The sequence below is a fragment of the Sprattus sprattus genome (assembly GCF_963457725.1).
Source record: "Sprattus sprattus genome assembly, chromosome: 15".
NCBI classification, from domain to species: Eukaryota; Metazoa; Chordata; class Actinopteri; order Clupeiformes; family Clupeidae; genus Sprattus; species Sprattus sprattus.
In genome coordinates this window covers 10793071-10815570 of record NC_137913.1, presented here as the reverse complement: position 1 = coordinate 10815570, position 22500 = coordinate 10793071, and the positions used below count along the sequence as shown (strand labels likewise).

The 22500-nt window shown below is 47.6% G+C and overlaps 2 protein-coding genes across 2 annotated transcripts in view; both read left to right on the top strand.

Moving 5' to 3' along the window:
- pxnb (paxillin b) overlaps nucleotides 1-13280 on the top strand; it is a 31306-nt gene extending 18026 nt beyond the window's left edge. Inside the window, exons 3-14 of the mRNA XM_080852028.1 lie at nucleotides 1030-1118; nucleotides 2614-2750; nucleotides 3002-3179; nucleotides 3911-4046; nucleotides 4899-6170; nucleotides 7162-7422; nucleotides 7922-8389; nucleotides 9476-9622; nucleotides 9895-10068; nucleotides 10275-10356; nucleotides 10628-10776; nucleotides 11253-13280. Coding sequence (XP_080708154.1) covers nucleotides 1030-1118; nucleotides 2614-2750; nucleotides 3002-3179; nucleotides 3911-4046; nucleotides 4899-6170; nucleotides 7162-7422; nucleotides 7922-8389; nucleotides 9476-9622; nucleotides 9895-10068; nucleotides 10275-10356; nucleotides 10628-10776; nucleotides 11253-11519 — 3360 coding nt within the window. The 3' untranslated portion in view covers nucleotides 11520-13280. The remainder of the gene's footprint in view (nucleotides 1-1029; nucleotides 1119-2613; nucleotides 2751-3001; nucleotides 3180-3910; nucleotides 4047-4898; nucleotides 6171-7161; nucleotides 7423-7921; nucleotides 8390-9475; nucleotides 9623-9894; nucleotides 10069-10274; nucleotides 10357-10627; nucleotides 10777-11252) is intronic.
- A 1140-nt stretch (nucleotides 13281-14420) lies between these two features.
- gcn1 (GCN1 activator of EIF2AK4) overlaps nucleotides 14421-22500 on the top strand; it is a 38005-nt gene continuing 29925 nt past the window's right edge. The window contains exons 1-14 of the mRNA XM_080852885.1: nucleotides 14421-14459; nucleotides 15597-15699; nucleotides 15828-15891; nucleotides 16539-16670; nucleotides 18828-18936; nucleotides 19623-19721; nucleotides 20057-20191; nucleotides 20675-20743; nucleotides 20857-20965; nucleotides 21257-21331; nucleotides 21451-21579; nucleotides 21694-21744; nucleotides 21881-21979; nucleotides 22199-22372. Of these exons, the coding sequence (XP_080709011.1) occupies nucleotides 14442-14459; nucleotides 15597-15699; nucleotides 15828-15891; nucleotides 16539-16670; nucleotides 18828-18936; nucleotides 19623-19721; nucleotides 20057-20191; nucleotides 20675-20743; nucleotides 20857-20965; nucleotides 21257-21331; nucleotides 21451-21579; nucleotides 21694-21744; nucleotides 21881-21979; nucleotides 22199-22372 (1366 nt within the window). The 5' untranslated portion in view covers nucleotides 14421-14441. The remainder of the gene's footprint in view (nucleotides 14460-15596; nucleotides 15700-15827; nucleotides 15892-16538; nucleotides 16671-18827; nucleotides 18937-19622; nucleotides 19722-20056; nucleotides 20192-20674; nucleotides 20744-20856; nucleotides 20966-21256; nucleotides 21332-21450; nucleotides 21580-21693; nucleotides 21745-21880; nucleotides 21980-22198; nucleotides 22373-22500) is intronic.

Below are 22500 nucleotides of genomic sequence, written 5' to 3'. Positions count from 1 at the left end.
TCTCTCTCTCCCTCTCTCTCTCTCTCTCTCTCTCTCTCTCTCTCTCTCTCTCTCTCTCTCGACCTGAGCGGACGTGTTTGTTTGAGCTGCTTGAGCGAGTGGAGCGCGTTGAGTGTGAGTGCGACAGGTTTGCCGTCTGTGGCGTTCTAACTCTTCTAACTTTGTTTGCGTGTTTGTATGGTGTCTATTTGTGTATATATATGCTTTAGATTTGACCATTAGGTGGTCTACTTTTTTTGTGTCTTGGGCTGTTTTTCCCGGAGGTGCTTACCGGCTTACCGGTGCGTGGTACCTCGGGGAACAATGGACTTTGAATATTTAACCCGGCGCCATGGCGTAAAGATTGAGTCAAAATTAAGCATTGAGGATATAAGTCTAGCTATGGGGAAGATAGTAGGCTACGAAAATGTAGTTTCTGCTTCAAGAATGAACCAAGCGATTGTTTTATTTTTGAGCTCAATCGATAAAGCCCACGAGGTCATTAAACATGGCATTACTATTGGGGGCGAATTTACGCCTGTTCTTCCTCTCAGTAGTCCTGCGAGGAAAATCACTTTGTCTAATGTCCCTCCCTTTATTAAAGACGAGCGACGGAGATCCGTTGCTTTTTGCGTAACACCAAGGGTGAAAAAAACGTTAACATTGTTTTTTTTTTTCCAAAGCGGTCTTGGTTGATCAATGACATTGCCTGTTACATAAGAGAGGGTGCCTTTGATGAGGAGGAGGTTGCACGCCTCCGCATGCATTTAACTGCAAAAGGAGTGGTCAAATGAAATGTTGTTAAATTCAGAATAAGTATTGATTTTCCTTTCTGTTGTGCTTGTGTTGGTTTCTTTACTGTGGTGTGTGTATAGGTGGTGGTGAAAGGATCTGTCTGGTAACTTGTAACTGTTGTACAATAAAAAGTTTGTTCAAAATCAACAAAATCTCTCTCTCTCTCTCTCCCTCTCTCTCTCTCTCTCTCTCTCTCTCTCTCTCTCTCTCTCTCTCTCCCTCTCTCTCTCTCTCTCTCTCTCTCTCTGCTCCCAGTCTCTGGGCTCGATCCAGAAGAGCAGCACATGGTCTCAGGGCAGCACTAGCCCTCCTCTGTCCAATATAGAAGAGGACCACATCTACAGGTGTGTGTGTGTGTGTGTGTGTGTGTGTGTGTGTGTGTGTGTGTGTGTGTGTGTGTATGTGTGTGTGTGTGTGTGTGCATTAGCACTACCCCTCATCTGTCGCATATACAGTAGAAGAGGACCACATTCACAGGTACCCTGTTACAGCTAGGAGGCAGACTAGCACAGTGGATCCAATGCCTGCTGTGTACCCTGTTGTGTAGCAGTGGTGTTTGTGTGTGTGTGTGTGTGTCTGTGTATGTGTGTGTGTGTGTAAGTGTGTGTATGTATGTGTGTGTGTGTGTGTTTGAGTGTGTGTATGTGTGTGTGCATGTGTGCGCATCTGTGTGTATGTGCACGTGTTAGTGTGTGTGTGTATGTGTGTGTGCGGACGTGTGTGTATGTGTTTGAGTGTGTGTATATGTGTGTGTGTAACCTTGGGTCTGTTTACTTAAGAGCTGACAGATGATGACTTGTTTTGGTGTGATCAGGGCTGACAAACACAGAGACAAACACATAGGAACAGATGGAGAGATACATGTGTTAAGGCGGCTGCTTGGTTCAGCGTTGGGGGTTAACGGTTGCGCAAAATTTACTCGGTGCAGTTCATGCTCCCAAAGGTTGCGCGTGTTATCATGAGCCTGCCATTTGCTTGGCAGATAGAAAGCTGTTTCCCTAACAGAAAGTCTGAAGCTTGAAGTTCTTTTCAAACCTTTGCTTGGGTAGCACTGTTAAACTGAGCAGACATGCAGACTACACTTGAGTAATCTCATCACGTAACATTCGTTTTCTAAAAACAATCACATAGTATTGCATGTTTTACTGTGGTAGAAAATACGTTAGCTTAATGCTAACGTATATGGAAAATCCTATAGACACCGCGCTAAGTATTAGCATCAAGTAATTCACGTTAATGTTTTTGTATGAGCCTGACATTTGCTCTGCAGATAGATAACAGGTTCCCTAACAGAAAGTCTGAAGCTTGAAGTTCTTTTCAAACCTTTACTTGGGAAGCACTGTAAAACTGAGTAGACATGCAGAATATTTTAGTAACCTCATCTCGTATCATTCATTGATAGAATGCAGGCTGCGAGGCTCGCGTAAGGGCTTACGTAAAAAATGACGCAAGTCTAGAAAAAGGGGCCGACGCACGCAAGACGTAAGAAGTCGCGCAAGGGTCGCGCAAGGGGCTTGCGCGGCCTCTTGCGCTTGCGCTTGCACTTACGCTTACGTAATGAAGCATGAATCAGCCTTTAGTCATCTAAAAGACATCCTGAGTGGATTAGGGCATTACAACCACTCCTCTTTCGGGCCCCAAGTATTTTCCTGATGATATCTGATCTGCAGTGTTCCCCTGTGTGTGTTTGTGTGTGTGTGTGTGTATGTGTGTGTGTGTGTGTGTGTGTGTGTGTGTGTGTGTGTGTGTGTGTGTGTGTTTGTGTGTGTGTGTGTGTGTTTGTGTGTGTGTGAGTCGTTTGTGTGTATCTAAGTGGCATGCATTTCTCTCTCCATGCAGTTTCCCCAATAAGCAGAAGTCGTCTGATTCCTCCACTGCAGCGATGACCACGGCTCTGGGCAGTAACCTGTCTGAGCTGGACCGCCTGCTTCTGGAGCTCAACGCTGTACAGAACACACCTGGGTTCCCCACTGATGGTAACACACACTCACACACACACACACACACACACACACACACACACACACACACACACACACACACACATGCACACGCACACGCACAGGCACACACACACGCACACGTACACACACACACGCCCACGCACACACTCACATACACACACACACACTCACACACTCACACACTCACACACACACACACACACACATATACTAACGTTTGTTTGTACATTTTGTGCCCCCCCCCCCCCCCCCCCCCCATCCAGATGAAGAGGCGCCCCCCCTGCCTGAGTGTACCCTCTACTCCTATGAACAGGACAACGGGGGGACCCCAGGGATCACCCTCACCCCTGCTGGTCTGGACCCCCCCCTGCAGAACGGCATCGGGGGTGTACAGAGGGGCAGTAGCCTGAGCAAGCTGGAGTGTGTTGTGCCCTCTCCAGTGTAAGGAACATATTCACACACACACACACACACACACACACACACACACACACACACACACACACACACACACACACACACGCACAAGCTTACACGAACAAGCATGACATGAATTTGTAGGTACTCCCACAAATACACACACATAAACTCATGTACACAAACACACACACACACACACACACACACACACACACACACACACACACACACACACACACACACACACACACACACACACACACACACACACACGCACAAGCTTACACGAACAAGCATGACATGAATTTGTAGGTACTCCCACAAATACACACACATAAACTCATGTACACAAACACACACACACACACACACACACACACACACACACACACACACACACACACACACACACACACACACACACACACACACACACACACACACACGCACAAGCTTACACGAACAAGCATGACATGAATTTGTAGGTACTCCCACAAATACACACACATAAACTCATGTACACAAACACATACACACAACCACACAACACTCCCTATCATCCCTGCTTTTCTTTAAGCTTTTCGCAGTATCAATGTCAGACTTTTTACATGTGTGTATGTGTATGTTAACATGTGTTTACGTGTGTTTGTGTGTTTGTGTGTGTGTGTGTGTGTGTGTGTGTGTGTGTGTGTGTATGTGTGTGTGTGTGTGTGTGTGTGTGTGTGTGTGTGTGTGTGTGTGTGTGTGTATAGACCCAGCCCTATAGCCCTCCACAGTGAGTTGATGGACAGCCAGTTGGACACACCCTCTCAGCAGCAGGCCAGAATCTCGGCCACCTCAGCAACTCGAGAGCTAGATGAGCTCATGGCCTGCCTGTCTGACTTTAAGGTGCACAGCTGTGTGTGTGTGTGTTTGTGTGTGTGTGTGTGTGTGTGTGTATGTATGTGTGTGTGTGTGTGTGTGTGTGTGTATGATTATATAAGTGTGTGTGTATGTGTGTGTGTTTGTTTGTGTGTGTGTGTCTGTGTGTGTGCAGCCTGCCTGATTGACTTTAAATTGTTAAATTGTCAGTGTGTGTATACGTGTGGGTATGTTACGTAATATACTGTATGTGTGTGTGTACAGCTGTGTGTGTGATTGAGGGTATGAGTTAAGAGATCCGTGTTAAGATCCGTGTGAAATCTCTCGGTTGGGGTGTGTGTTCTGCAGGCTGACAGGGTTCTGTACGGCTGTCTGTGTGTGATTGAGGTTGTGTGTGTGTGTGATTGAGGCTGTGTGTGTGTGTGTGTGATTGAGGGTGTGTGTGTGTGATTGAGGCTGTGTGTGTGTGTTTGAGGGTAGGTGTTTGTGTGTGTGATTGAGGGTGTGTGTGTGTGTGTGTGTGTGTGTGTCTGTGTGTGTGTGTGATTGAGGGTGTGTGTGTGTGTGTGTGTGTGTGTGTGTGTGTGTGTGTGTGTGATCGAGGGTGTGTGTGTGTGTGTGTGTGATTGAGTGAGAGTGTGGGTCTTCTGAACCTCCTGCTGTATTACCTGACTCCTCCCCTGCTGCATCCAACCTATTACACACTCTCACTTCATCTGCTAACCATCCACTTTTATATTTTCCTTCATCCCTTCCTTCTCCCTCTCTGCTCTTTCCATCTCCTGTCCTCTCCTTCTCTCTTCATTCCTCCTCCTTCCTCTCCTCCTCCTTTCTTCCTCTTCTCCTCCTCCTCCTCTTCCTCTGCTGTCCATTCTGCAGCCCGCCTCTCAGGGCTCCCCCTCCTTAGAGCGGCACTTCGAACAGAAACCCTTTAGTCCTCCAGCTATCCCATCAGCCCCTGCGGTCTACAGCCTCCCCCCACACCTCTCCTGTGACTCCCCACTCCCCTCCTCTGGTGGCGTAACTCTGGAGCTGCACATAGAGGAGGATGGGGTGGACCCCTCCCTTCCACCCCAGGCCGGCACCCCTCTCCTGAAGCCCAGCTCGGAGCTCTCTCTGTCGGCTGCGGCCTCCTCCCTCAGCCCCCCTAGCTCCGGCTCCTCCTCCACCTCCCCCTCCAGCTCTCGTCTCACCCCAGACACCATCATCGACGTGTCGGCCTCCATGCTCAGCTCACGCACCGACACCCTCGTGGTGCGCTCCCAGACGGCCCCCAGCCCCCCAAAAACCGGCACCCCCTCCCCGGCCTCCTCCAGTCCCCACCTGAAGCTTGAACCCCTCAGCTTTCTCTCCAGCCCCTCCTCCAGCCCCGTCGCTAAGTCCCCCAGCCCCGTGTCCTCCCTGAAGAGGCCCTCACCCTCCCCAGAGCGAAAGAGCCCGCTGGTCCTCCCCGCAGTCAACGGCCTCTCCTCTTTCCCTCACAATGACTCCCCTCTCTCCACCTCCTCCAAAAGCCTCACCCCTCCCTTCTCAAAGTCTTCCGCTCTCGCACCCCCCTCTGCAGCTCCTGTTGGTGAGTCTCCTGTCCTCCCCCCCCTCTCTGTCTCTCAGGCTTTCTCTCTCTCTTCACTCCCCTCCTCTAAAGCTCCCTATAAAAGCTACAACCCTCCAGAGGAGTCCCCTAAAGCGACCGCCCAACCCCAGCCACCTGCAGCCTTGGCGGGGGACGGGGAGACCCAGGCCTCCCTGGACGAGGCCCTGGACAAGCTGCTGTCTATGAGTTTCACCCCCAAACCGGAGAGCGAGTCTCTGCTGTCGTTCACGCGAGCGTCCGAGCTGAACGCGGAACCTCTGCAGGAAGTGTTCGAGGAGCCCATAGTGTCGATGGACCGCAGGGACGTGCGGCCGGACACTCGGACGGAGTCGGATATGGGCGACTACCAGTCGGACGGGCGAAGCGACCTGGACTGGGCCGAGATGGAGCTGAAGATGGCGTACGACGGCACGGACGGGTCCATGACGCCCATGACGGAGGCCAGCTGGATGGACGATTCCCTCACCCCATCGACCTGCCCCGGCACCCCCGACGCACAGATGGACATGCCCCAAATGCACCCCTTCGCACTGGACCGTGTCTCCGCCTCCGGACATGTACGCCACACACACGCCACCTCCAGGGCTGACCAATGCCTGCTGCCCTATGCCTGCTGCCTAGCAACCATTGCATGACAACCGCTGCCGGGGAACTGCTGCCTGACAACCACTGCCTGTCCTCTGCACACATGGAGTTATCTACAATGTAAATCAAGAAGTAGAAACTGAGCAGAGACTACATGCCAATACTCCTCGAGGAGGATGACACACACACACACACATACACACACACAGGCCTGCTATCAGAGCTGCTTTTGGCTAATGATTTGAGTTGATCTGAGTTGAAATCACAGCTGCTGTTGTAGGCTTACTCCTAAGGAAGTGCTGCTTGGCATGACTGCATGGCCTGTGTTCCTATTTGAGTCTTGTGGTTGGAGACGTATTTCTTGGAGTGGAGTCAACTCTCCTCTTCATCCTCTCAGCATGTGTGTGAAGCGCTATCTCACCAAGTTCCCATTTACTAAGTTGGAGTAATAATACTTGGAGCATAATACTTAGTTTGCTTTGAGGTTACCCTTTATTTACAGAGGCTATTGGTATATAGAGCTTTTGTTTTTGTGTACGTGTGTGTGTTGTTTAATCTTGAATAATTCACCTGCTACCTGGTTTGAGTTCACCTTTGTGTGTCTGGGTGAGCTTTGTTGCCTTTGAATTTTGCTGGATGGAGTGTGCCATGATTGGCTAATATTGAAGTAGAGTGCATCCTGATTGGTCTACACTGGCTTACACACTATGATTGTTTTTAATAGAATGCAGTGCACTGTGACTGGCGCGCACTCGAATGGAATGTGCTGTGATTGGCTCGCACTGAAGTGAAGTGCACTGTGATTGGCTCGCACTGGATTGAAATGTGCTGTGATTGGCTTGTTGCTGGAGTGAAGTGCACTGTGATTGGCTCGCACTGGCTTGGTCTGCGCTGTGATTGATGGCTTCCGCTGGAGTCAACGGAGTCAACCCCTTCAACAGCCCTCTGTCCCTCCCCAATCAGATCAAGTCTGTGATCAGGCGTACGAAGGAGTCGCCCAACGCGCACCCCATGAACCGGGAGAACCACCCGCGCCGCAAGGGGGGGCCCCTCATCTACCACAAGAGCAACTCCCAGGACCGGCTCATCGAGGAGCTGCAGGGCAAGCTGGGGATCAGCCGCGCTAAAGAGCGGCTGCGCAAGACCCCCGACGACTGGCTCACGGAGGGCGTGATCGTCATGAACAACCCCAAACGCACACGAGAGGGCCCCGATGGGGAAAAGGTAGAGGAAAGACGGAGGAGAGAGAGAGAGAGAGAAGGATAGGGAAAAAAGAGGGCAGAGAGTGGAAGAGAGAGAGACAGAGAGAGAGAGAAATGGAGAGAGAGAGGGGGAGAGAGAGATAAAGAGAGAGGGAGAGACAAAATAGAGGAGAGGGAGATAGAGAGGGAGAGGAGAGAGAGAAAGAGAGAGAGAGAGGGAGGAAGGGGTGAGTGGGGAAGGGGTGGGGGAGATAGAAAAAGAAAATGTCGGAAGGGACAGAAAAGAGGACGGAGAGGGAGAGAAAAGAGAGATGGTGAGGGCAAGAGTGTGACAATAAATAAAAATCCATCTTCATTAGACCTATAACCTGCTTTTATAGCCTGATCCTTTCATTTCCAACCATTATCATTGTCCTGTCCTTTTTTTCCATTGTTACTCTTCTGTTTTCTGCTCTCATCCGCATGATCATCCTTTCCTTCTTGTCCTCTTTTTATTCTGTCCATCTTTCCTCTTCCTCTAGATTATCATTCCTCCTGAGTCTCCTCTCCCACAGCGGAAGATCATCCCTCCTCCCCCAGTCTCTCCCCCCGCCCCCCGCCGTGAGGAGCCAAGAAGACCCCCCCCAGTCAAGGAGGCCCCGCCGCCTCTCCCCCCACCTGCCCCCTCCCCTCCCCCTCCGCAGACCCCTGCTCCAGCACCACCACCTCCTCCTCAGGAACCTGCTCCTGCACCCCTCGTTAGAAACCTCCCTCCCCCGCTCCCCTCCCCTCCGGTCCGGCGGAGATCCCCGTCCCCCCCCCCACCTGCCCCAGCTCCGGTGCCCGTGGCGGTCCCTGTCCCCAAACCCACCCCGCGCCCCCCACCAGTGCAGGCTCCTCCACCTCCAGTACCCACCCCTCCTACACCGCCTGCCCCAAAAAGGCTGGTGTCAGTCGGGAGCCAGACGGAGTACGACCCCCTCTTCCCTCCCATGCAGGAATGGAGCTCAGTTAAGACCCTCTGGTTCTGGTTCCGGTTCTGGTTCCGGTTCTGGTTTTGGTTCTGCCTGACTAACGTCCAGCCCTTCAAACATGCTGAGTTAGAGACCCAGTCCTGTGCCGGGCTGGTCCATGGTCTGCCCAGCGTGTGGTCTAAATAACCTGGTACCGGGTGATGGAGGCAGACAATTAACAACGCCTGTCACCCAGGGCAGGCTAGGGCTGCTTTAAAAGGTCAAATACGTAGGCCTTTCTAATCTTGCTACATTCACAGCTGTGATGCTGTTTTAAAGGCACAAGACTGAAGTATATTTTTCTCAGTATTCTCATGCATTCTGGGTGTGCTCTGGTCGGCCCCAGGTGTGGAATATTTACCCACATACTGTATGTCCGGGCCAGATACAAGTAAAGAAACAGGCCTGAAACAGGCACACAGGATGTGTAGTATATACTGCCATACTGTTTTCAAACTTGAGACAAAGACAGGACACAGCAACATTGTTTTTCTTCAGCCAGCCTTTTGAATATCGTTATTGCTGTCGGTTGATGAATGTCATTTTATAAAGAATAAGGCCAACCCCACCCGTAACCCAGCATGTTTGAAGGTCACTGATGTGACTACCAGAGCCGGGGATGAGAGTGGAAGCACTGGTGCTGGGGTGCCTGACTGCCAGTGCCAGCCTGCTTCTGTGTGCTGTGTGGAGGCGTGGGGAAGTGGGCAGTGTTTAATCTGACCTCTATGCCTGAATTAGAATCAGCTTATCGCTGATGTCCATGAGAGGAACCTGAAGGACGTTTCATTGTTTTGGGGGGAAAGCAGTTGTGTCAACTACTGAACCGCATGTAAAGGTTCACATTTTAAAAATGATGTGGCCGTGTGAATCTGAAACACGCGTGAATCTGTAACATGTAAACAGCTGCATGTTTGCAATCTGCCCTGTATTCAATGATCTCATAAATTGTGCGAGTGTATTGAGCGTTTGTATGGTGTGTGTTTGAATGTACAGCTGCATGTCCGGTGTGTGTGTGTGTGTTTGTGTGTGTGTGTGTCTGGTTTTGAACTTCCTGTTTTCTGACCCTGACTTTCTGTTGTGTAGATCATGGCCCAGGGGAAGGGCTCTAACCTGCAGGGCAATAAGCTGGACTCCATGCTGGGCAGCCTGCAGTCAGACCTCAACAAGCTGGGAGTGCAGACTGTGGCCAAGGGCACGTGTGGGGCCTGCTGCAAGCCCATCATTGGCCAGGTGAGGGCGCCGTTGCTCAATAAATCAGCTCATGAACAGAGCCATGACTTCTAGCTGGTATATATTTAGAAGCTAGAAAACTTCCATTGAAGGATTACAAATTATTTGAAAACCAAGATGACACCTGAAAAACATCTGAGGCTGAATGATGTGGAAATGTTTAAAGTTTAACATTCATTATCAGTGGAATCAAACTTTTGAGTTTGAAGATAAGAGATTGATAACAAATGAATTGCGGTGTATGTGTACATATATTTCTGTGTGTTTTGTAGTTGGTGACAGCCATGGGGCGCACGTGGCACCCGGAGCACTTCGTGTGCACACACTGTCAGGAGGAGATTGGTTCCAGAAACTTCTTTGAGCGTGACGGGCTGCCCTACTGTGAGAGAGACTACCATCACCTCTTCTCCCCACGCTGTAACTACTGTAACGGACCCATCCTGGATGTGAGTATAAAACGCACATCCACACACACACACACACACACACATCCACACACACAAACACACACACAAACACACACACACACACACAGACATTAACACACACAAAAACACACACAGTTTACATATATAGTTATTTTTGCTAAAAGAGTGACCATTTGTGTGTGTGTGTGTGTGTGTGTGTGTGTGTGTGTGTGTGTGTGTCACAGAAAGTAGTAACTGCCCTGGATCGGACATGGCATCCAGAGCATTTCTTCTGCGCACACTGTGGCTCTTTCTTTGGTCCCGAAGGTGAGTGTGTGTGTGTGTTTGTGTGTGTGTGTGTGTGTGTGTGTATGCACACTGTGGGTGTTTCTTTGGTCCTGAATGTGAGTGTGTTTGTGTGTGTCTGTGTGTGTGCACTGCGGATCTTTCTTTGGTCCCGGAGGTGAGTGTGTGTCATTCCAGAGGAAGAAGGCCTGAGTGTTTAGGCAGTAATAAATAATAACTAGGTAGAGTCATGTGACTACATGTGTGTGTGTGTGTGTGTGTGTGTGTGTGTGTGTGTGTGTGTGCACCACAGGTTTCCATGAGAAGGATGGGAAGGCGTACTGTCGGAAGGACTACTTCGACCTGTTTGCACCCAAGTGTGGGGGCTGTGCCCGCGCCATCCTGGACAACTACATCTCAGCGCTGAGCTGCCTGTGGCATCCCGAGTGTTTCGTCTGCAGGGTGGGTGAAGGCCAGTTGCATACACGCAGTTGCTTACACAGAAGATGCATCCGGCCCAGATCTGGTCTACGTGTGGCCCTGTTATGGCCTACGTCTGGCCCAGATTCAGCTTACGTCTATTCCAGATTCAGCTTACGTCTATTCCAGATTCAGCTTAGGTCTATTCCAGATACGGCTTACGTCTATTCCAGATTCAGCTTACGTCTATTCCAGATACGGCTTACGTCTATTCCAGATCTGGCCTACGTCTGGCCCTGTTATGGCTTACGTCTATTCCAGATACGGCTCACGTCTGGCCCTGTTATGGCTTACGTCTATTCCAGATGCGGCTTACGTCTGGCCCTGTTATGGCTTACATATGGCCCAGTTTGTGCCTCGTTCTCAACCTTAGCCTTAGTTGTATATGTATGTGCTGTTGTGTCTTTCCTTGATCATTCTTGGTCATTCTTATGATTAACCTATGTTGTGATCCGCAGGAGTGCTTCACGCCCTTCGTCAATGGGAGTTTCTTCGAGCACGACGGCCAGCCGTTCTGTGAGATGCACTACCACGAGCGGCGCGGCTCGCTCTGCTCCGGCTGCCAGAAGCCCATCACGGGCCGCTGCATCAGCGCCATGGGCAAGAAGTTCCACCCCGAGCACTTCGTCTGCGCCTTCTGCCTCAAGCAGCTGAACAAGGGCACCTTCAAGGAGCAGAACGAGAAGCCCTACTGCCAGGGCTGCTTCGTCAAGCTCTTCAGCTAGAACACACCACTGCATGGACCTGTGTTAGCGTGTGTGTGTGTGTGTGGGTGTGTGTGTGTGTGTGGATGTGTGTGAATGTGTCTGTGTGCGCGTGTGCAGGCGTGTGCCGTGACGTGACTGTGATGACAATTGCTGTAGGCATGTCTGCATGTCGTTTCAGGATGTGATTGTTTTGAAGATATTAAGTGTCTTCAACAAACAATAGCAAGTTGTGGTGAGGAGGTGGTTGTTCAGGTAACGTTTCCAGTCAGAATCGATCTGTGGTCTTTGCTTTCTGACTGCATCTTCTATTGATTGCCCAGGAAGGTTTTGATAATGAGATGAGAGGATATTCATAGCTGAACAATGTAGAAATGTAAGTTACAATATGAAAGGTTTGATGCTCACTGGCTGAGTCTAACTTCTATGAACTTCTAGAGTTCTGCGAGAGTTCTAGAGAACTTCTATGAATCTGAGTTTTTATGAGTGGAGTTTGTGGTTTGTGATGGATTGTCCTTTTGGTAAACCTTGCTTTTAAGGTTTTATAAAAATTCACATTAGTGTTGGAAACTAGCTGTTAAGAAAGGGGTAATGAATCCAGCCCTGACACAACCTGTTAATCATCCAAATCTAAAACAATATTTGATATATTAACATGGCAGAATAGCATTGGAGAGTACACCATTTTTAACCAGAATCAGTCATTCATTTGTATAGAAATGTATACACTATACAGTAAAGCCACTCCTGGTTGTCACCTTGGATACGGATATAGTCAGAGTCGTAGAGGAGGAGGAACACGGAACCAGTCTGAGGGCTGGGATATGAGCCCCACAGCATAGCAACAGGTATTCACTTCAGGACTAAGAATGTGAACATATGAGATCATGAATAATAACAATATGGAGGGAAACGTTTGTTCCTTCACAATAGAATCAGAAACGTTTGTTCCTTCACCATAGAAACAGGTATTCACTTCAGGATTTAGAATGTGAACGTATGAGATTTAAAGAATAACAATATGGAGGGAAACGTTTGTTCCTTCACCATAGAACCAGGTGTTTGTTCTTCAAGCATAGCAACAGGTATTCACTTCAGGATTTAGAATGTGAACATATGAGATTATGAAGATTAACAATATGGAGGGAAATGTTTGTTCCTTCACCATAGAAGAAGGTATTTGTTCCTTCACCATAGAAACAGGTGTTTTCAGGATTCAGTCTGCAGACAAAGTCTTTTTTTTCCACTATATTTTTGTACTGCTTTATTAATTTCTAATAACCACTCAAACTATGATGACATCTTCCACTTGTTTCTTGTAACACTGATGCATCTAAATGGCTGTATCATCAATATATTTGTGTTCTTTTTCTATCAGTCTCACAGGTAACATACTGCAAAACTAAAACTGCTGATTTCCATCACTGATAAGTTTTTTCTTTGTTTTGTGTAGTTGTTTTGTGTTTTCGAGTGCAAGTCTTAATACTGTTGAGTGTTGTTGAAAACCTCCCCGGAGTGTGTGTGGTATGGCTGTTTGTGAAAGCCAGTGTATGTAACAAAACATTAATCGACACGAATCTCTAATATAAATCTTAACGCCGCACCAAAAAATTGAGTGAAATACATGCAATTTTCCAAATTGTGCATTTAATTTGCTATTATTTTAAGGCACCACTTGCTATATTTATTTTCATCTTGTGAGGTGTTCTGACGGTCAGTTTTTCAGTCTGTTTGCAGGTCACATGTATTAAAAGCACAAATAAAGTACATTTTGCTACCTTGCGACATTTGCATAATTCTCACTGAGACAAGAGGCCCTGGGTGCCCTGAAGAGTGTTTGTGCTCTGTTATGGTGGAGCGCAACGAGAGCCGATGAAGGTTCAGAAGACCCGAAGAAAGGCAGGAGGATAAAAAGAACGGCAGAGAACAAGGGAAAGAGAGAGAGGGAGAGAGACATACAGAACGAGGGAGAGAACGAGAGAGAGAGGAGAGAGAACAAGTGAGAGGGAGAGAGAGAGATACAGAGAGAGGGAGAGAGACAGAGAACGAGGGAGAAACAGAAAGCGCTGTCATGCGTGTCATGCATTGGACGACAATGAGCCGACGCCCAGAGTTAATTCAAAGACAGATGCTCTGAAGGTTCTGCTGTATTTTGAAGCAGTTCCCCATGACCCTGTCCTGAAAAGAGAGGAAATCAGAGGGTTACTCACAGTCCGATCATGATATTCTAAGAATATCAATATATATATATATATATGCAATTTTACAAAATAGAAACAAAGTATATTGCACTCTTATCTCATCCAGTAACTGCTAAATAACCATTTTGATGGATTATCCCAGTTATAAAATGTGTTTCTTGACTGTTTACCCTCTATCAAGTACCCTGGGTTGGTGGTGTTGGTGTATTTGTAATGGATTGGGATCAGAATTATGGTGATATATCATCATCTCAATATGTTGTACCACCCCCTGGTCCTGAGATGCCCACTGTCAATCAACGCCACAGGGACAAAGGTGAATGATTCAAAGGTGTATCAAAAAAAATCCAGGCAGAAGTTCTGTATCAAGTTAAGTTCAAGTGCTTTATTTGTCACATATACGACCTGGTAGTGAAATGTAAAAAAGTAAGACTTTCACGCTCCACACTGTACAAAAAAGAAAAAAGTAACTAAGGAAAGAGTGCTGGATTAAAAATCGTAGTTAGTAACCAAATTTGAGATCAATAGTCTGAGTTTAGACTCAAGCCTAAAGACAAACAGCACCATGATAAATCACCAATGGACAAGAGTCCATCAAACTAGTAGTCCTAAATTCTCATTTACATTTTGGTTTCTTGCAAATGACCCTTCTGTTGTGCCGTATTTGCCTGAACCGGTTGGCTTTGCTTGATGTAATGACCCGGAAGCAGCGTCAGACTTGTTCCAGATCGACACCGGCAAGATGGCGGCGGACACGCAGGTTGGTGTGTCGTTCGTGGCTAACACGGGGCTCTGCCGTACTGCATGTGTTCACTGAATTTAAACTATCCTGGAAAATACATATCGCCCGTTGTGCTTTTTACTTTGACTGCCTGACGATATTAAAACATATCACTGCGTGTAACTCTACTAAATAAAGAGTCCCTGTTCAGTGACGTTAACAACTGCAACAGATTAAGCTTATTCAGAAGTAACATTATGGAAAGGCTGGCTAATGTTAGCTAGCTAGAAGCTAGACGGCTACTTCGTGAAGTAGCCTTTTAACCCACTGTTCAGATGGTCATCTTAATGTTTCGTTGCTGTTATCCGAAGCACACATAATAACTTCACTCAAATGTATTTATCATTGCTATATTTATTGTTATCCCAGCGTCTTTATAACAGGCGAAGTGGTGCTTTACTGCCACCACATGCTATCTTGTCAAGTAAACATTGTGTGATCTACTGTGATAAGATCTTAAAAGAATGCAACATCAACAAGTGAAATGATTTATAGATCCACAAGTGAGGTTTTTAAAAGGCAACATTAGTCTTGATAAAGTTGTCTTATGAGACCTTTGAAAGAGTTTGGAGAAACTTTCAAAGACCCAACCCTTTCGTTACCCAACTCAGTTCAACTGGCCCACCTACTAAAGAAAGGTCTCGCTGTGCAGAAGCATTCATATAACACTAACGAACAGAACACCATTGCATAAATCACTGTTGATGTAATGCCAAAATGTCGGGCAGGGTGTTCTTGTGTGTTGGGTTAGATGAATGGACAGTCTGCTTGACCATTTGGGCCTGTGTCATGAGCAATGAACAATAGGGATGGCTATAGTGGAATCAGATTAGATTCAATTTAACTTTATTGTCATTGCACAGAGTACAAGTACTGAGGCAACGAAATGCAGTACTTGTACTCTGTGCAATGACAATACAGTTGAATCTTATCTAATCTAACACCACTGTATAGTCATCCCAATTGTTCTTTAGACAGGAGGCTTTAGAAAATTCCTGTGCCAGTTTGACGTTCACAGTGCCAGAGTAGAACACATGACGACATGATGGCGTCCTACACTGGCCTTGTGTTTGTTGTCATCGTAACTCACGCATCCTGTTCCCCATCCTGAATCAGGTTTCGGACACTTTGAAGAAGTTTGCGGTGAGAGTGACCACATCCAGTGTGAGGGAGCGAAAAGACATCCTTGGAGAGCTGAGAGATTGCCTCAGTGGAAAAGGTGAAGTTCAACAGAAGCACCTTTTTCAGTTGATGTTGTGGTTTTAATATGTCTCCCTGATGGTCATCAGTGGATGGAAATGGCCAATTGATCGTGACGGAGAGTTTTGTGTTTTGGTCTTCTTGCAGAGCTGCCCGAGCCAGCCATCAAAGGCCTGTGCAAACTCTTCTGCCTCACTCTTCACAGATACAGGTGAGACATCGCTCCTACCCACCTCTGCCTGCTTCTGGCATACACTCACTCACACACACACACACACACACAGACGCACACAGACGCACACAGACGCACACGCATGCACACACACGCACACGCACACGCACACGCACACGCGCACACGCACACGCACACGCACACACACACACACACACACACACACACACACACACACACACACACACACACACACAAACACACAAACACACATCATCATCACCATCATCATCACACTTCTTATACTCAGCCTATACTCAGCCTATGCTGTATCTGTTCACCCTCCAACTCTGTTGGGAGTAGATCATGTGGTAATTAGTGAAGAGCCTGCTGCAATTAAGCCTGTTGCACTACTATGAAAGTACTTTACTGTGAATAATTAAAAATGAATGTCAGATAGATGTGATATTAATCATTCCTGTATGCTTCAGAAGGACTTTGTTTACAGATCTGGCTGCTTGCTTAAAGGCTATAAATAAACAACCACCGTGCTGGTGGTGATCATCTGACAAATACATGTGATATTACTTAATTACCATGAAGGACTTTGGTTGCTGGTGTCACTGTCACTACTAATGTGAAGCCAAGAATGTGACTAGTGCTGACCGTTTAACTGCCTTCCCCAGAGATGCGGCATCTCGGCGAGCGGTGGTCTCCGTCATTGACCTGCTGGCGCAGTCCCAGCCTGCCTTCATCGCTGCCAACCTGCCATCATGCCTGCTCAGCTGCGGGGTCATCAGCAAGAATGGCTTGCCAGGGTAAGCACAAGGCACCGGGGTGGGGGGGGTGGGGTTGTGGTATATACACTCATAGTCAGCTCTGGTTTAGAAAATGTGGTTATGGATTTTCTTTGGCTCGTATTGGGCAGTGGTATCCCCTGCGGTGTATTGCTTCAGAAGTCCCTTGCTGGTACATAGTTGATGTCGCAGGGCAATTTTCAGTGTGTTACCTCTAGGAAGTCACTCTCAGTGTGTTTGCAATTCTGTGTGCTACCTCTAGGAGAGTCCCTCAGTGTGTTTGCGTTTCTGTGTGTTACCTCTAGGAGAGTCCTTCAGTGTGTTTGCGTTTCTGTGTGTTACCCTGAGTAGAGTCAGTTTCAGTGTGTTTGTTAGATTAAATTCAACTGTATTGTCTTTGCACAGAGTACAAGTACTGCATTTCGTTGCCTCAGTACTTGTACTCTGTGCAATGACAATAAAGTTAAATTGAATCTAATCTGAGCTACCTTAGTAGAGTCAGTTACAGTGTGTTTGTGTTTCTGTGTGTTACCTTAGTAGTGTCAGTTACAGTGTGTTTGTGTTTCTGTTTCTGTGTGTTACCTCTAGGAGAGTCAGTTTCAGTGTGTTACCTCTAGGAGAGTCCTTCAGTGTGTTTGCGTTTCTGTGTGTTACTCTTAGTAGAGTCAGTTTCAGTGTGTTTGCGTTTCTGTGTGTTACCCTTAGTAGAGTCAGTTTCAGTGTGTTTGCGTTTCTGTGTGTTACCTCTAGGAAGTCACTCTCAGTGTGTTTGCAGTGCTGTGTGTTACCCTTAGTAGAGTCAGTTTCAGTGTGTTTCTGTTTCTGTGTGTTACCTCTAGGAGAGTCACTTCCATTGTGTTTGCAGTGCTGCAAAATGAGTAATGAAGTGAAACGCCCTTGTTTGCCTTATGGGGTCATCACCAGTTTGCATATGCCAGATATGGATCTCTTTGATCCCTGTGTAAAATATGCTAGATGATTGAAAAACTGACACTTATGTTAGTCCATTCTGTCCGCTGCTGTGGGTTTTTGTGTTGTCAGTCTCATGGCCTGTCTATCATCTGTGATTGATTCATGACCTGGTTTAAGGTCTTATTGCATGACAGTTTGTCGAATGTCCAGCCTGGTGCTGTTATGCTTTGAGGATTGGTCAATGTATTTCCACAAACTCTGGTAATTGGTCAGTGTATTTCCACCAACTGTTGTGATTGGTCAGTGTACGTCCCCCAACTGATGTGATTGGTCAGTGTATTTCCACCAACTGTGGTAATTGGTCAGTGTATTTCCACCAACTGATGTGATTGGTCAGTGTATTTCCACCAACTGAGGTGACCGCCAGTGTATGTCAACCAACTGTGGTGATTGGTCAGTGTATTTCCACCAACTGAGGTGATTGGTCAGTGTATTTCCACCAACTGAGGTGATTGGTCAGTGTATGTCAACCAACTGTGGCGATTGGTCAGTGTATTTCCACCAACTGAGGTGATTGGTCAGTGTATTTCCACCAACTGAGGTGATAGGTCAGTGTTTGTCAACCAACTGTGGCGATTGGTCAGTTTATGTCCACCAACTGAGGTGATTAGTCAGTGTATGTCTACCAACTGTGGTGATTGGTCAGTGTATGTCTACCACCTGAGGTGATTGGTCAGTGTGTATGTCCACTTTTGTCATGTTTTGCTTTGCATCACAGTCTTGCTTGCGTAACAAATTCAGAAAAAAGCAATCCACAGCTTTGATATGGAGGCAGAGTAATGAGATTGAATTAATTCATTGTTGAAAGTAGAGTTTCTAAACACTCTAATGATGTTTGATGTTCTGGAACACGTGTATTATGGTCTTCCCCATGTGTGTGATGAGAGAGTAACTATGACACCACAGGGGCTGTACCGTTTTAGTGGGAAGGTCTTGCATACCTGGTCCTCCATCCTCACTGTTTTGTGCTATTTTATGAGACTTCTTTTCCTTGCTTTTCTGGTCATGTCACCAGTACGACTAGTACAATCTCCCTCTCCCTATCTCTCTCTCTCTCTCTCACTCTCTCTCTCTCTCTCTCTCTCTCTCGCTCTCCCTCTCTCTCTCTCGCTCTCCCTCAGGCCTCAGCTTCTTTCTAACCTCCTCATATCCTCTTCTCATTTCCTGCCTGATGCTGATGTCACTTCCTCTGTCCCTATCCTTCAGGAAGAGCACGGCCTCCTCCGCCACCATGGCGGTGGCCTGGACTTGCCTGCTGGTGAAAGCAGTCTTCCCCACGGCCGACAAGAGGGAGGGGCCCCAATGGAAGAAACTGGTGAGGCGTGGAACACACACACCAGCGGTGCAGATGGGATTTTTGAACTGGGGGGGACGCTAACATCGCCTTATCAGCTTTGCAGAGTTATTAACAGATGATAGTCGCCTTGCGTAGTCAGAGTGGTGGGGACGGATCAGGGTCATTATGAATCTAGGGGGGGGGACACGTCCCCCCCCCCGTCCCCAGTGCTATCTGCGCCCCTGACACACACACACACACACACACACACACACACACACACACACACAGCTCTATAATCTCTGTCTGTGAGACCGTGAGATGACAGGAGAGGCTAAATAAGCACTGTCTATAATATCTGTCCGTATGTGAATATATACTGAATAAAACTACAAGCAAACAGTCATCTTAAAGATACCATAAGACAAGATATGTGATGTTAATGTTTTGTGTTGCTTTGTATTCAGGAGTTTTTACAGACAACTAGTGTCTGTGTCTGTGTCTGTGTGTGTGTGTGTGTGTGTGTGTGTGTGTGTGTGTGTGTGTGTGTATGTGTGATTGTGTGTAGAACCACACACATGCAGTTAGGTATCAGTTCTATTGTAAACTTCTTACCCTCAGGGCATACTTCAAGTCTTTGACAAGAAGAGAGGAAAGATGATGAAAGGTACTTTTGTGTGTGTGTGTGTGTGAGACCTAACCGATCTGTCCTATCTTCTGAACAGGTTGAGGTGCAGAGTCTCCTATTGGCTGAGGTGGTGGGCGGGGCTTCCCCAAATGCGACGAAGTCGGTGCTGAAGCACCTAAGCAAGCTCTGGAAGGAGGTAAAAGCAGAACAGCTTGAACACACACACACATACACACACACACACACACACACACGCCCCATAAAAAGACTCACACTCATATAACACACATATAACATACATCTCGCTCTCTCCTCCCTTTCTCCTTCCCTCTCATCCTACTCCTTTCTCTCCCTCTCTCCAACTCTCTCTCTCTCTCTGTCTCCCTACTCCTCTCTCTCTTCCTTCTCTCTCCCTCCTCCACACCTTCCATCTTTCCCTCTCTTCCATCTCTCCCTCTCCTCCATCTCTCCCTCTCTTCCATCTTCCCCTCTATTCAATCTCTCTCTTCCTTCTCTCTCTCCCTCCTCCAGCACCCAGGGATGGTGGACCAGTACCTGAGCACACTGCTAAGTCTGGACTCGACCCCAATCTCTCTGGCCCTACTGGGCGTGTGTGTCGACTTCTGCACGACCCAGAAGGACATCGCCACCATCGATAAGCACAAGGTGGGAGAAGAATGCAATACTGTGTCAATACTAGAAGGTCTTTTGCATCTCAGTGCTGCTCAATCTGTTGTAGGGCTGAACGATTTGGAAAAATAATCTAATTGCGATTTATTCCCCCAATATTGCGATTTCATTTGCAATTTTTTAATTGTATCCCCTTTTTTTTCCCAACAAAGCATAATGAATGATTCAAATATGACCAACACAATATGAGATACATTTAGTGTGAAATATTTGTATTCAACTGCTCAAAATTAGCCATCTTAAGAAAAAAAAAGACTGTGTTGTAATCACGCACGTTGCGGTTTATCATATCGCGATTTTATTGCAAATGAAATGTATCGTTCAGCCCTGTTATGTTAAGTTTCATCGGTAACTGCTGGAGGGGCGGTTATGCAGGCATGTATTTATCAGCACATAAGCCCTCAGTGTGCTAATGTTGCTTGGTTTTGTGGCTGTGCATCTTTGTCGTCTTGTCTGTAGGGGGCGCTGTTGGACCTCTATGTGAAGACCATTCTTACGAGCAAGACTGTACCCCACCAGTACATCCTGGTGAGTCTCTCAAGTGTGACATACCTGTATGTGTGTGTGTGTGTAACTGTCTGGCATTCATGTTTGTGTGTGTGTTATTGTGTTCATATTTGTGCCCGTTTGTGTGTGTTCAGGAGCGAAGTGGCTCTATGCTGCGTCACGTGACACACACAGAGTTCAAGGAGCAGCTGCTGCCCACACTGACCAAGGCCATGCTGCGGAGTCCAGAGAACTGCATGCAGAGTAAGTTTGTATGAGAGCTGTAGTGTGTGTGTGTGTCTGAGAGAGAGCTTTAGTTGGTGTGTAAGAGCTGTAGTGTGTGTGTGTGTGTCTGTGTGTGAGAGCTGTAGTGTGTGTGTGTGTGTGTGTGTGAGAGCTGTAGTGTGTGTGTGTGTGAGCTGTAGTGTGTGTGTGTGTGTGTGTGTGTGTGTGTGTGTGTGTGTGTTAGAGCTGTAGTGTGTGTGTGTGTGTGAGCTGTAGTTAGTGTGTATGAGAGCTGTAATCTGTGATTGGACGTCTCTCTGTCTTCTGCAGCCATCTCCTGCCTGCTGGCCTCCCTCACCCTGGACCTCAGTCAGTACGCCATGGACATCAGCAAAGGCATCGCCAGTAAGCCACCGCCGTCATACTGAAGTGTGTCTGTCTGTCTGGTCAACTGTAGAGAGTGTGTTTGTGTGTGTGTAGTGTGTAGTGTGTGTGCTAATGATGTGTGTGTATCGCCTCTCCAGGCCAGCTGAAGGCTAACAACCCTGTGCTGGTGGAGCAGGCCATCCAGGCCCTGCGTAACCTGGCCCAGCAGTGCAGCAACCCTACCGCTGTCCAGGACCTGACCACTCACCTCTTCGCCATCCTGGGAGGTCAGTGGCCCTCCGCACGCACACCCTATCATCATGATTTCTGTCTACATCATGTGCTCAAACACGCGTGCTATTATGTGACACCTTTCTTTATGTTTTTGTGTGTGTGTCTAGGATCTGAAGGGAAGCTTACTGCTGTGGCACAGAAAATGAGTGTTCTCTCAGGTAAGCTGTCTCCACTGTTTCTTTGGGGAAATGAATATTATGCTTTGAATCATGTGTAGTCATGTAACCGTGTGTGTGTGTGTGTGTGTGTGTGTGTGTGTGTGTGTGTGTGTTTGTGTGTGTGTGTGTTTTAAAGGCATCGGAAGCTGCAGCCATCATGCAGTGTCTGGCTCATCCAGCCAGACGCTCAATGCAAGCGTGGCGGTTCTCTTTGTTCCTTACCTACAGCAAGAAGGTAATTATCCATCCCTCCCTCCCTCTTTCTGTCTCTGTGTCTCTCCGTCAGTCTGGCGCTCTCCTCCGTGACACCACCTGGGAGAAGAAGGCGGAGCGAGGGGTGTATTATCACTTTTGTATCAGTACTGACTTACATGTATTCTCTGTGTGTGTCTGTGTGACTGTGTCTGTGTGTGTGTGTGTCTGTGTGTGTGTGTGTGTTCCCTCTATCTGATAGTTCACGAGGGTACGCTGGTCCACGCCGTGTCTGTGCTCGCTCAGTGGACTGGCAGGCTGACGCTGGAGGTGCCCGCGGCCCTGAAGGACTGGTTCAAGAAGGCCTTCACCCTCAAGGCCTCCACCTCACCCGTGCGACACGCCTACCTGCAGGCCATGCTTGGGGCCTACAAAGGTCAGTCACAGGGGTCAGGGGTAATTTACTCATGCATGTGGGTCTATTTAAAATCATGTAACGTTTATGAAATATGCAAGCAAAGCGTAAGACCAATATTAAAAAGTACGAAAAATATGAAAGCGTGA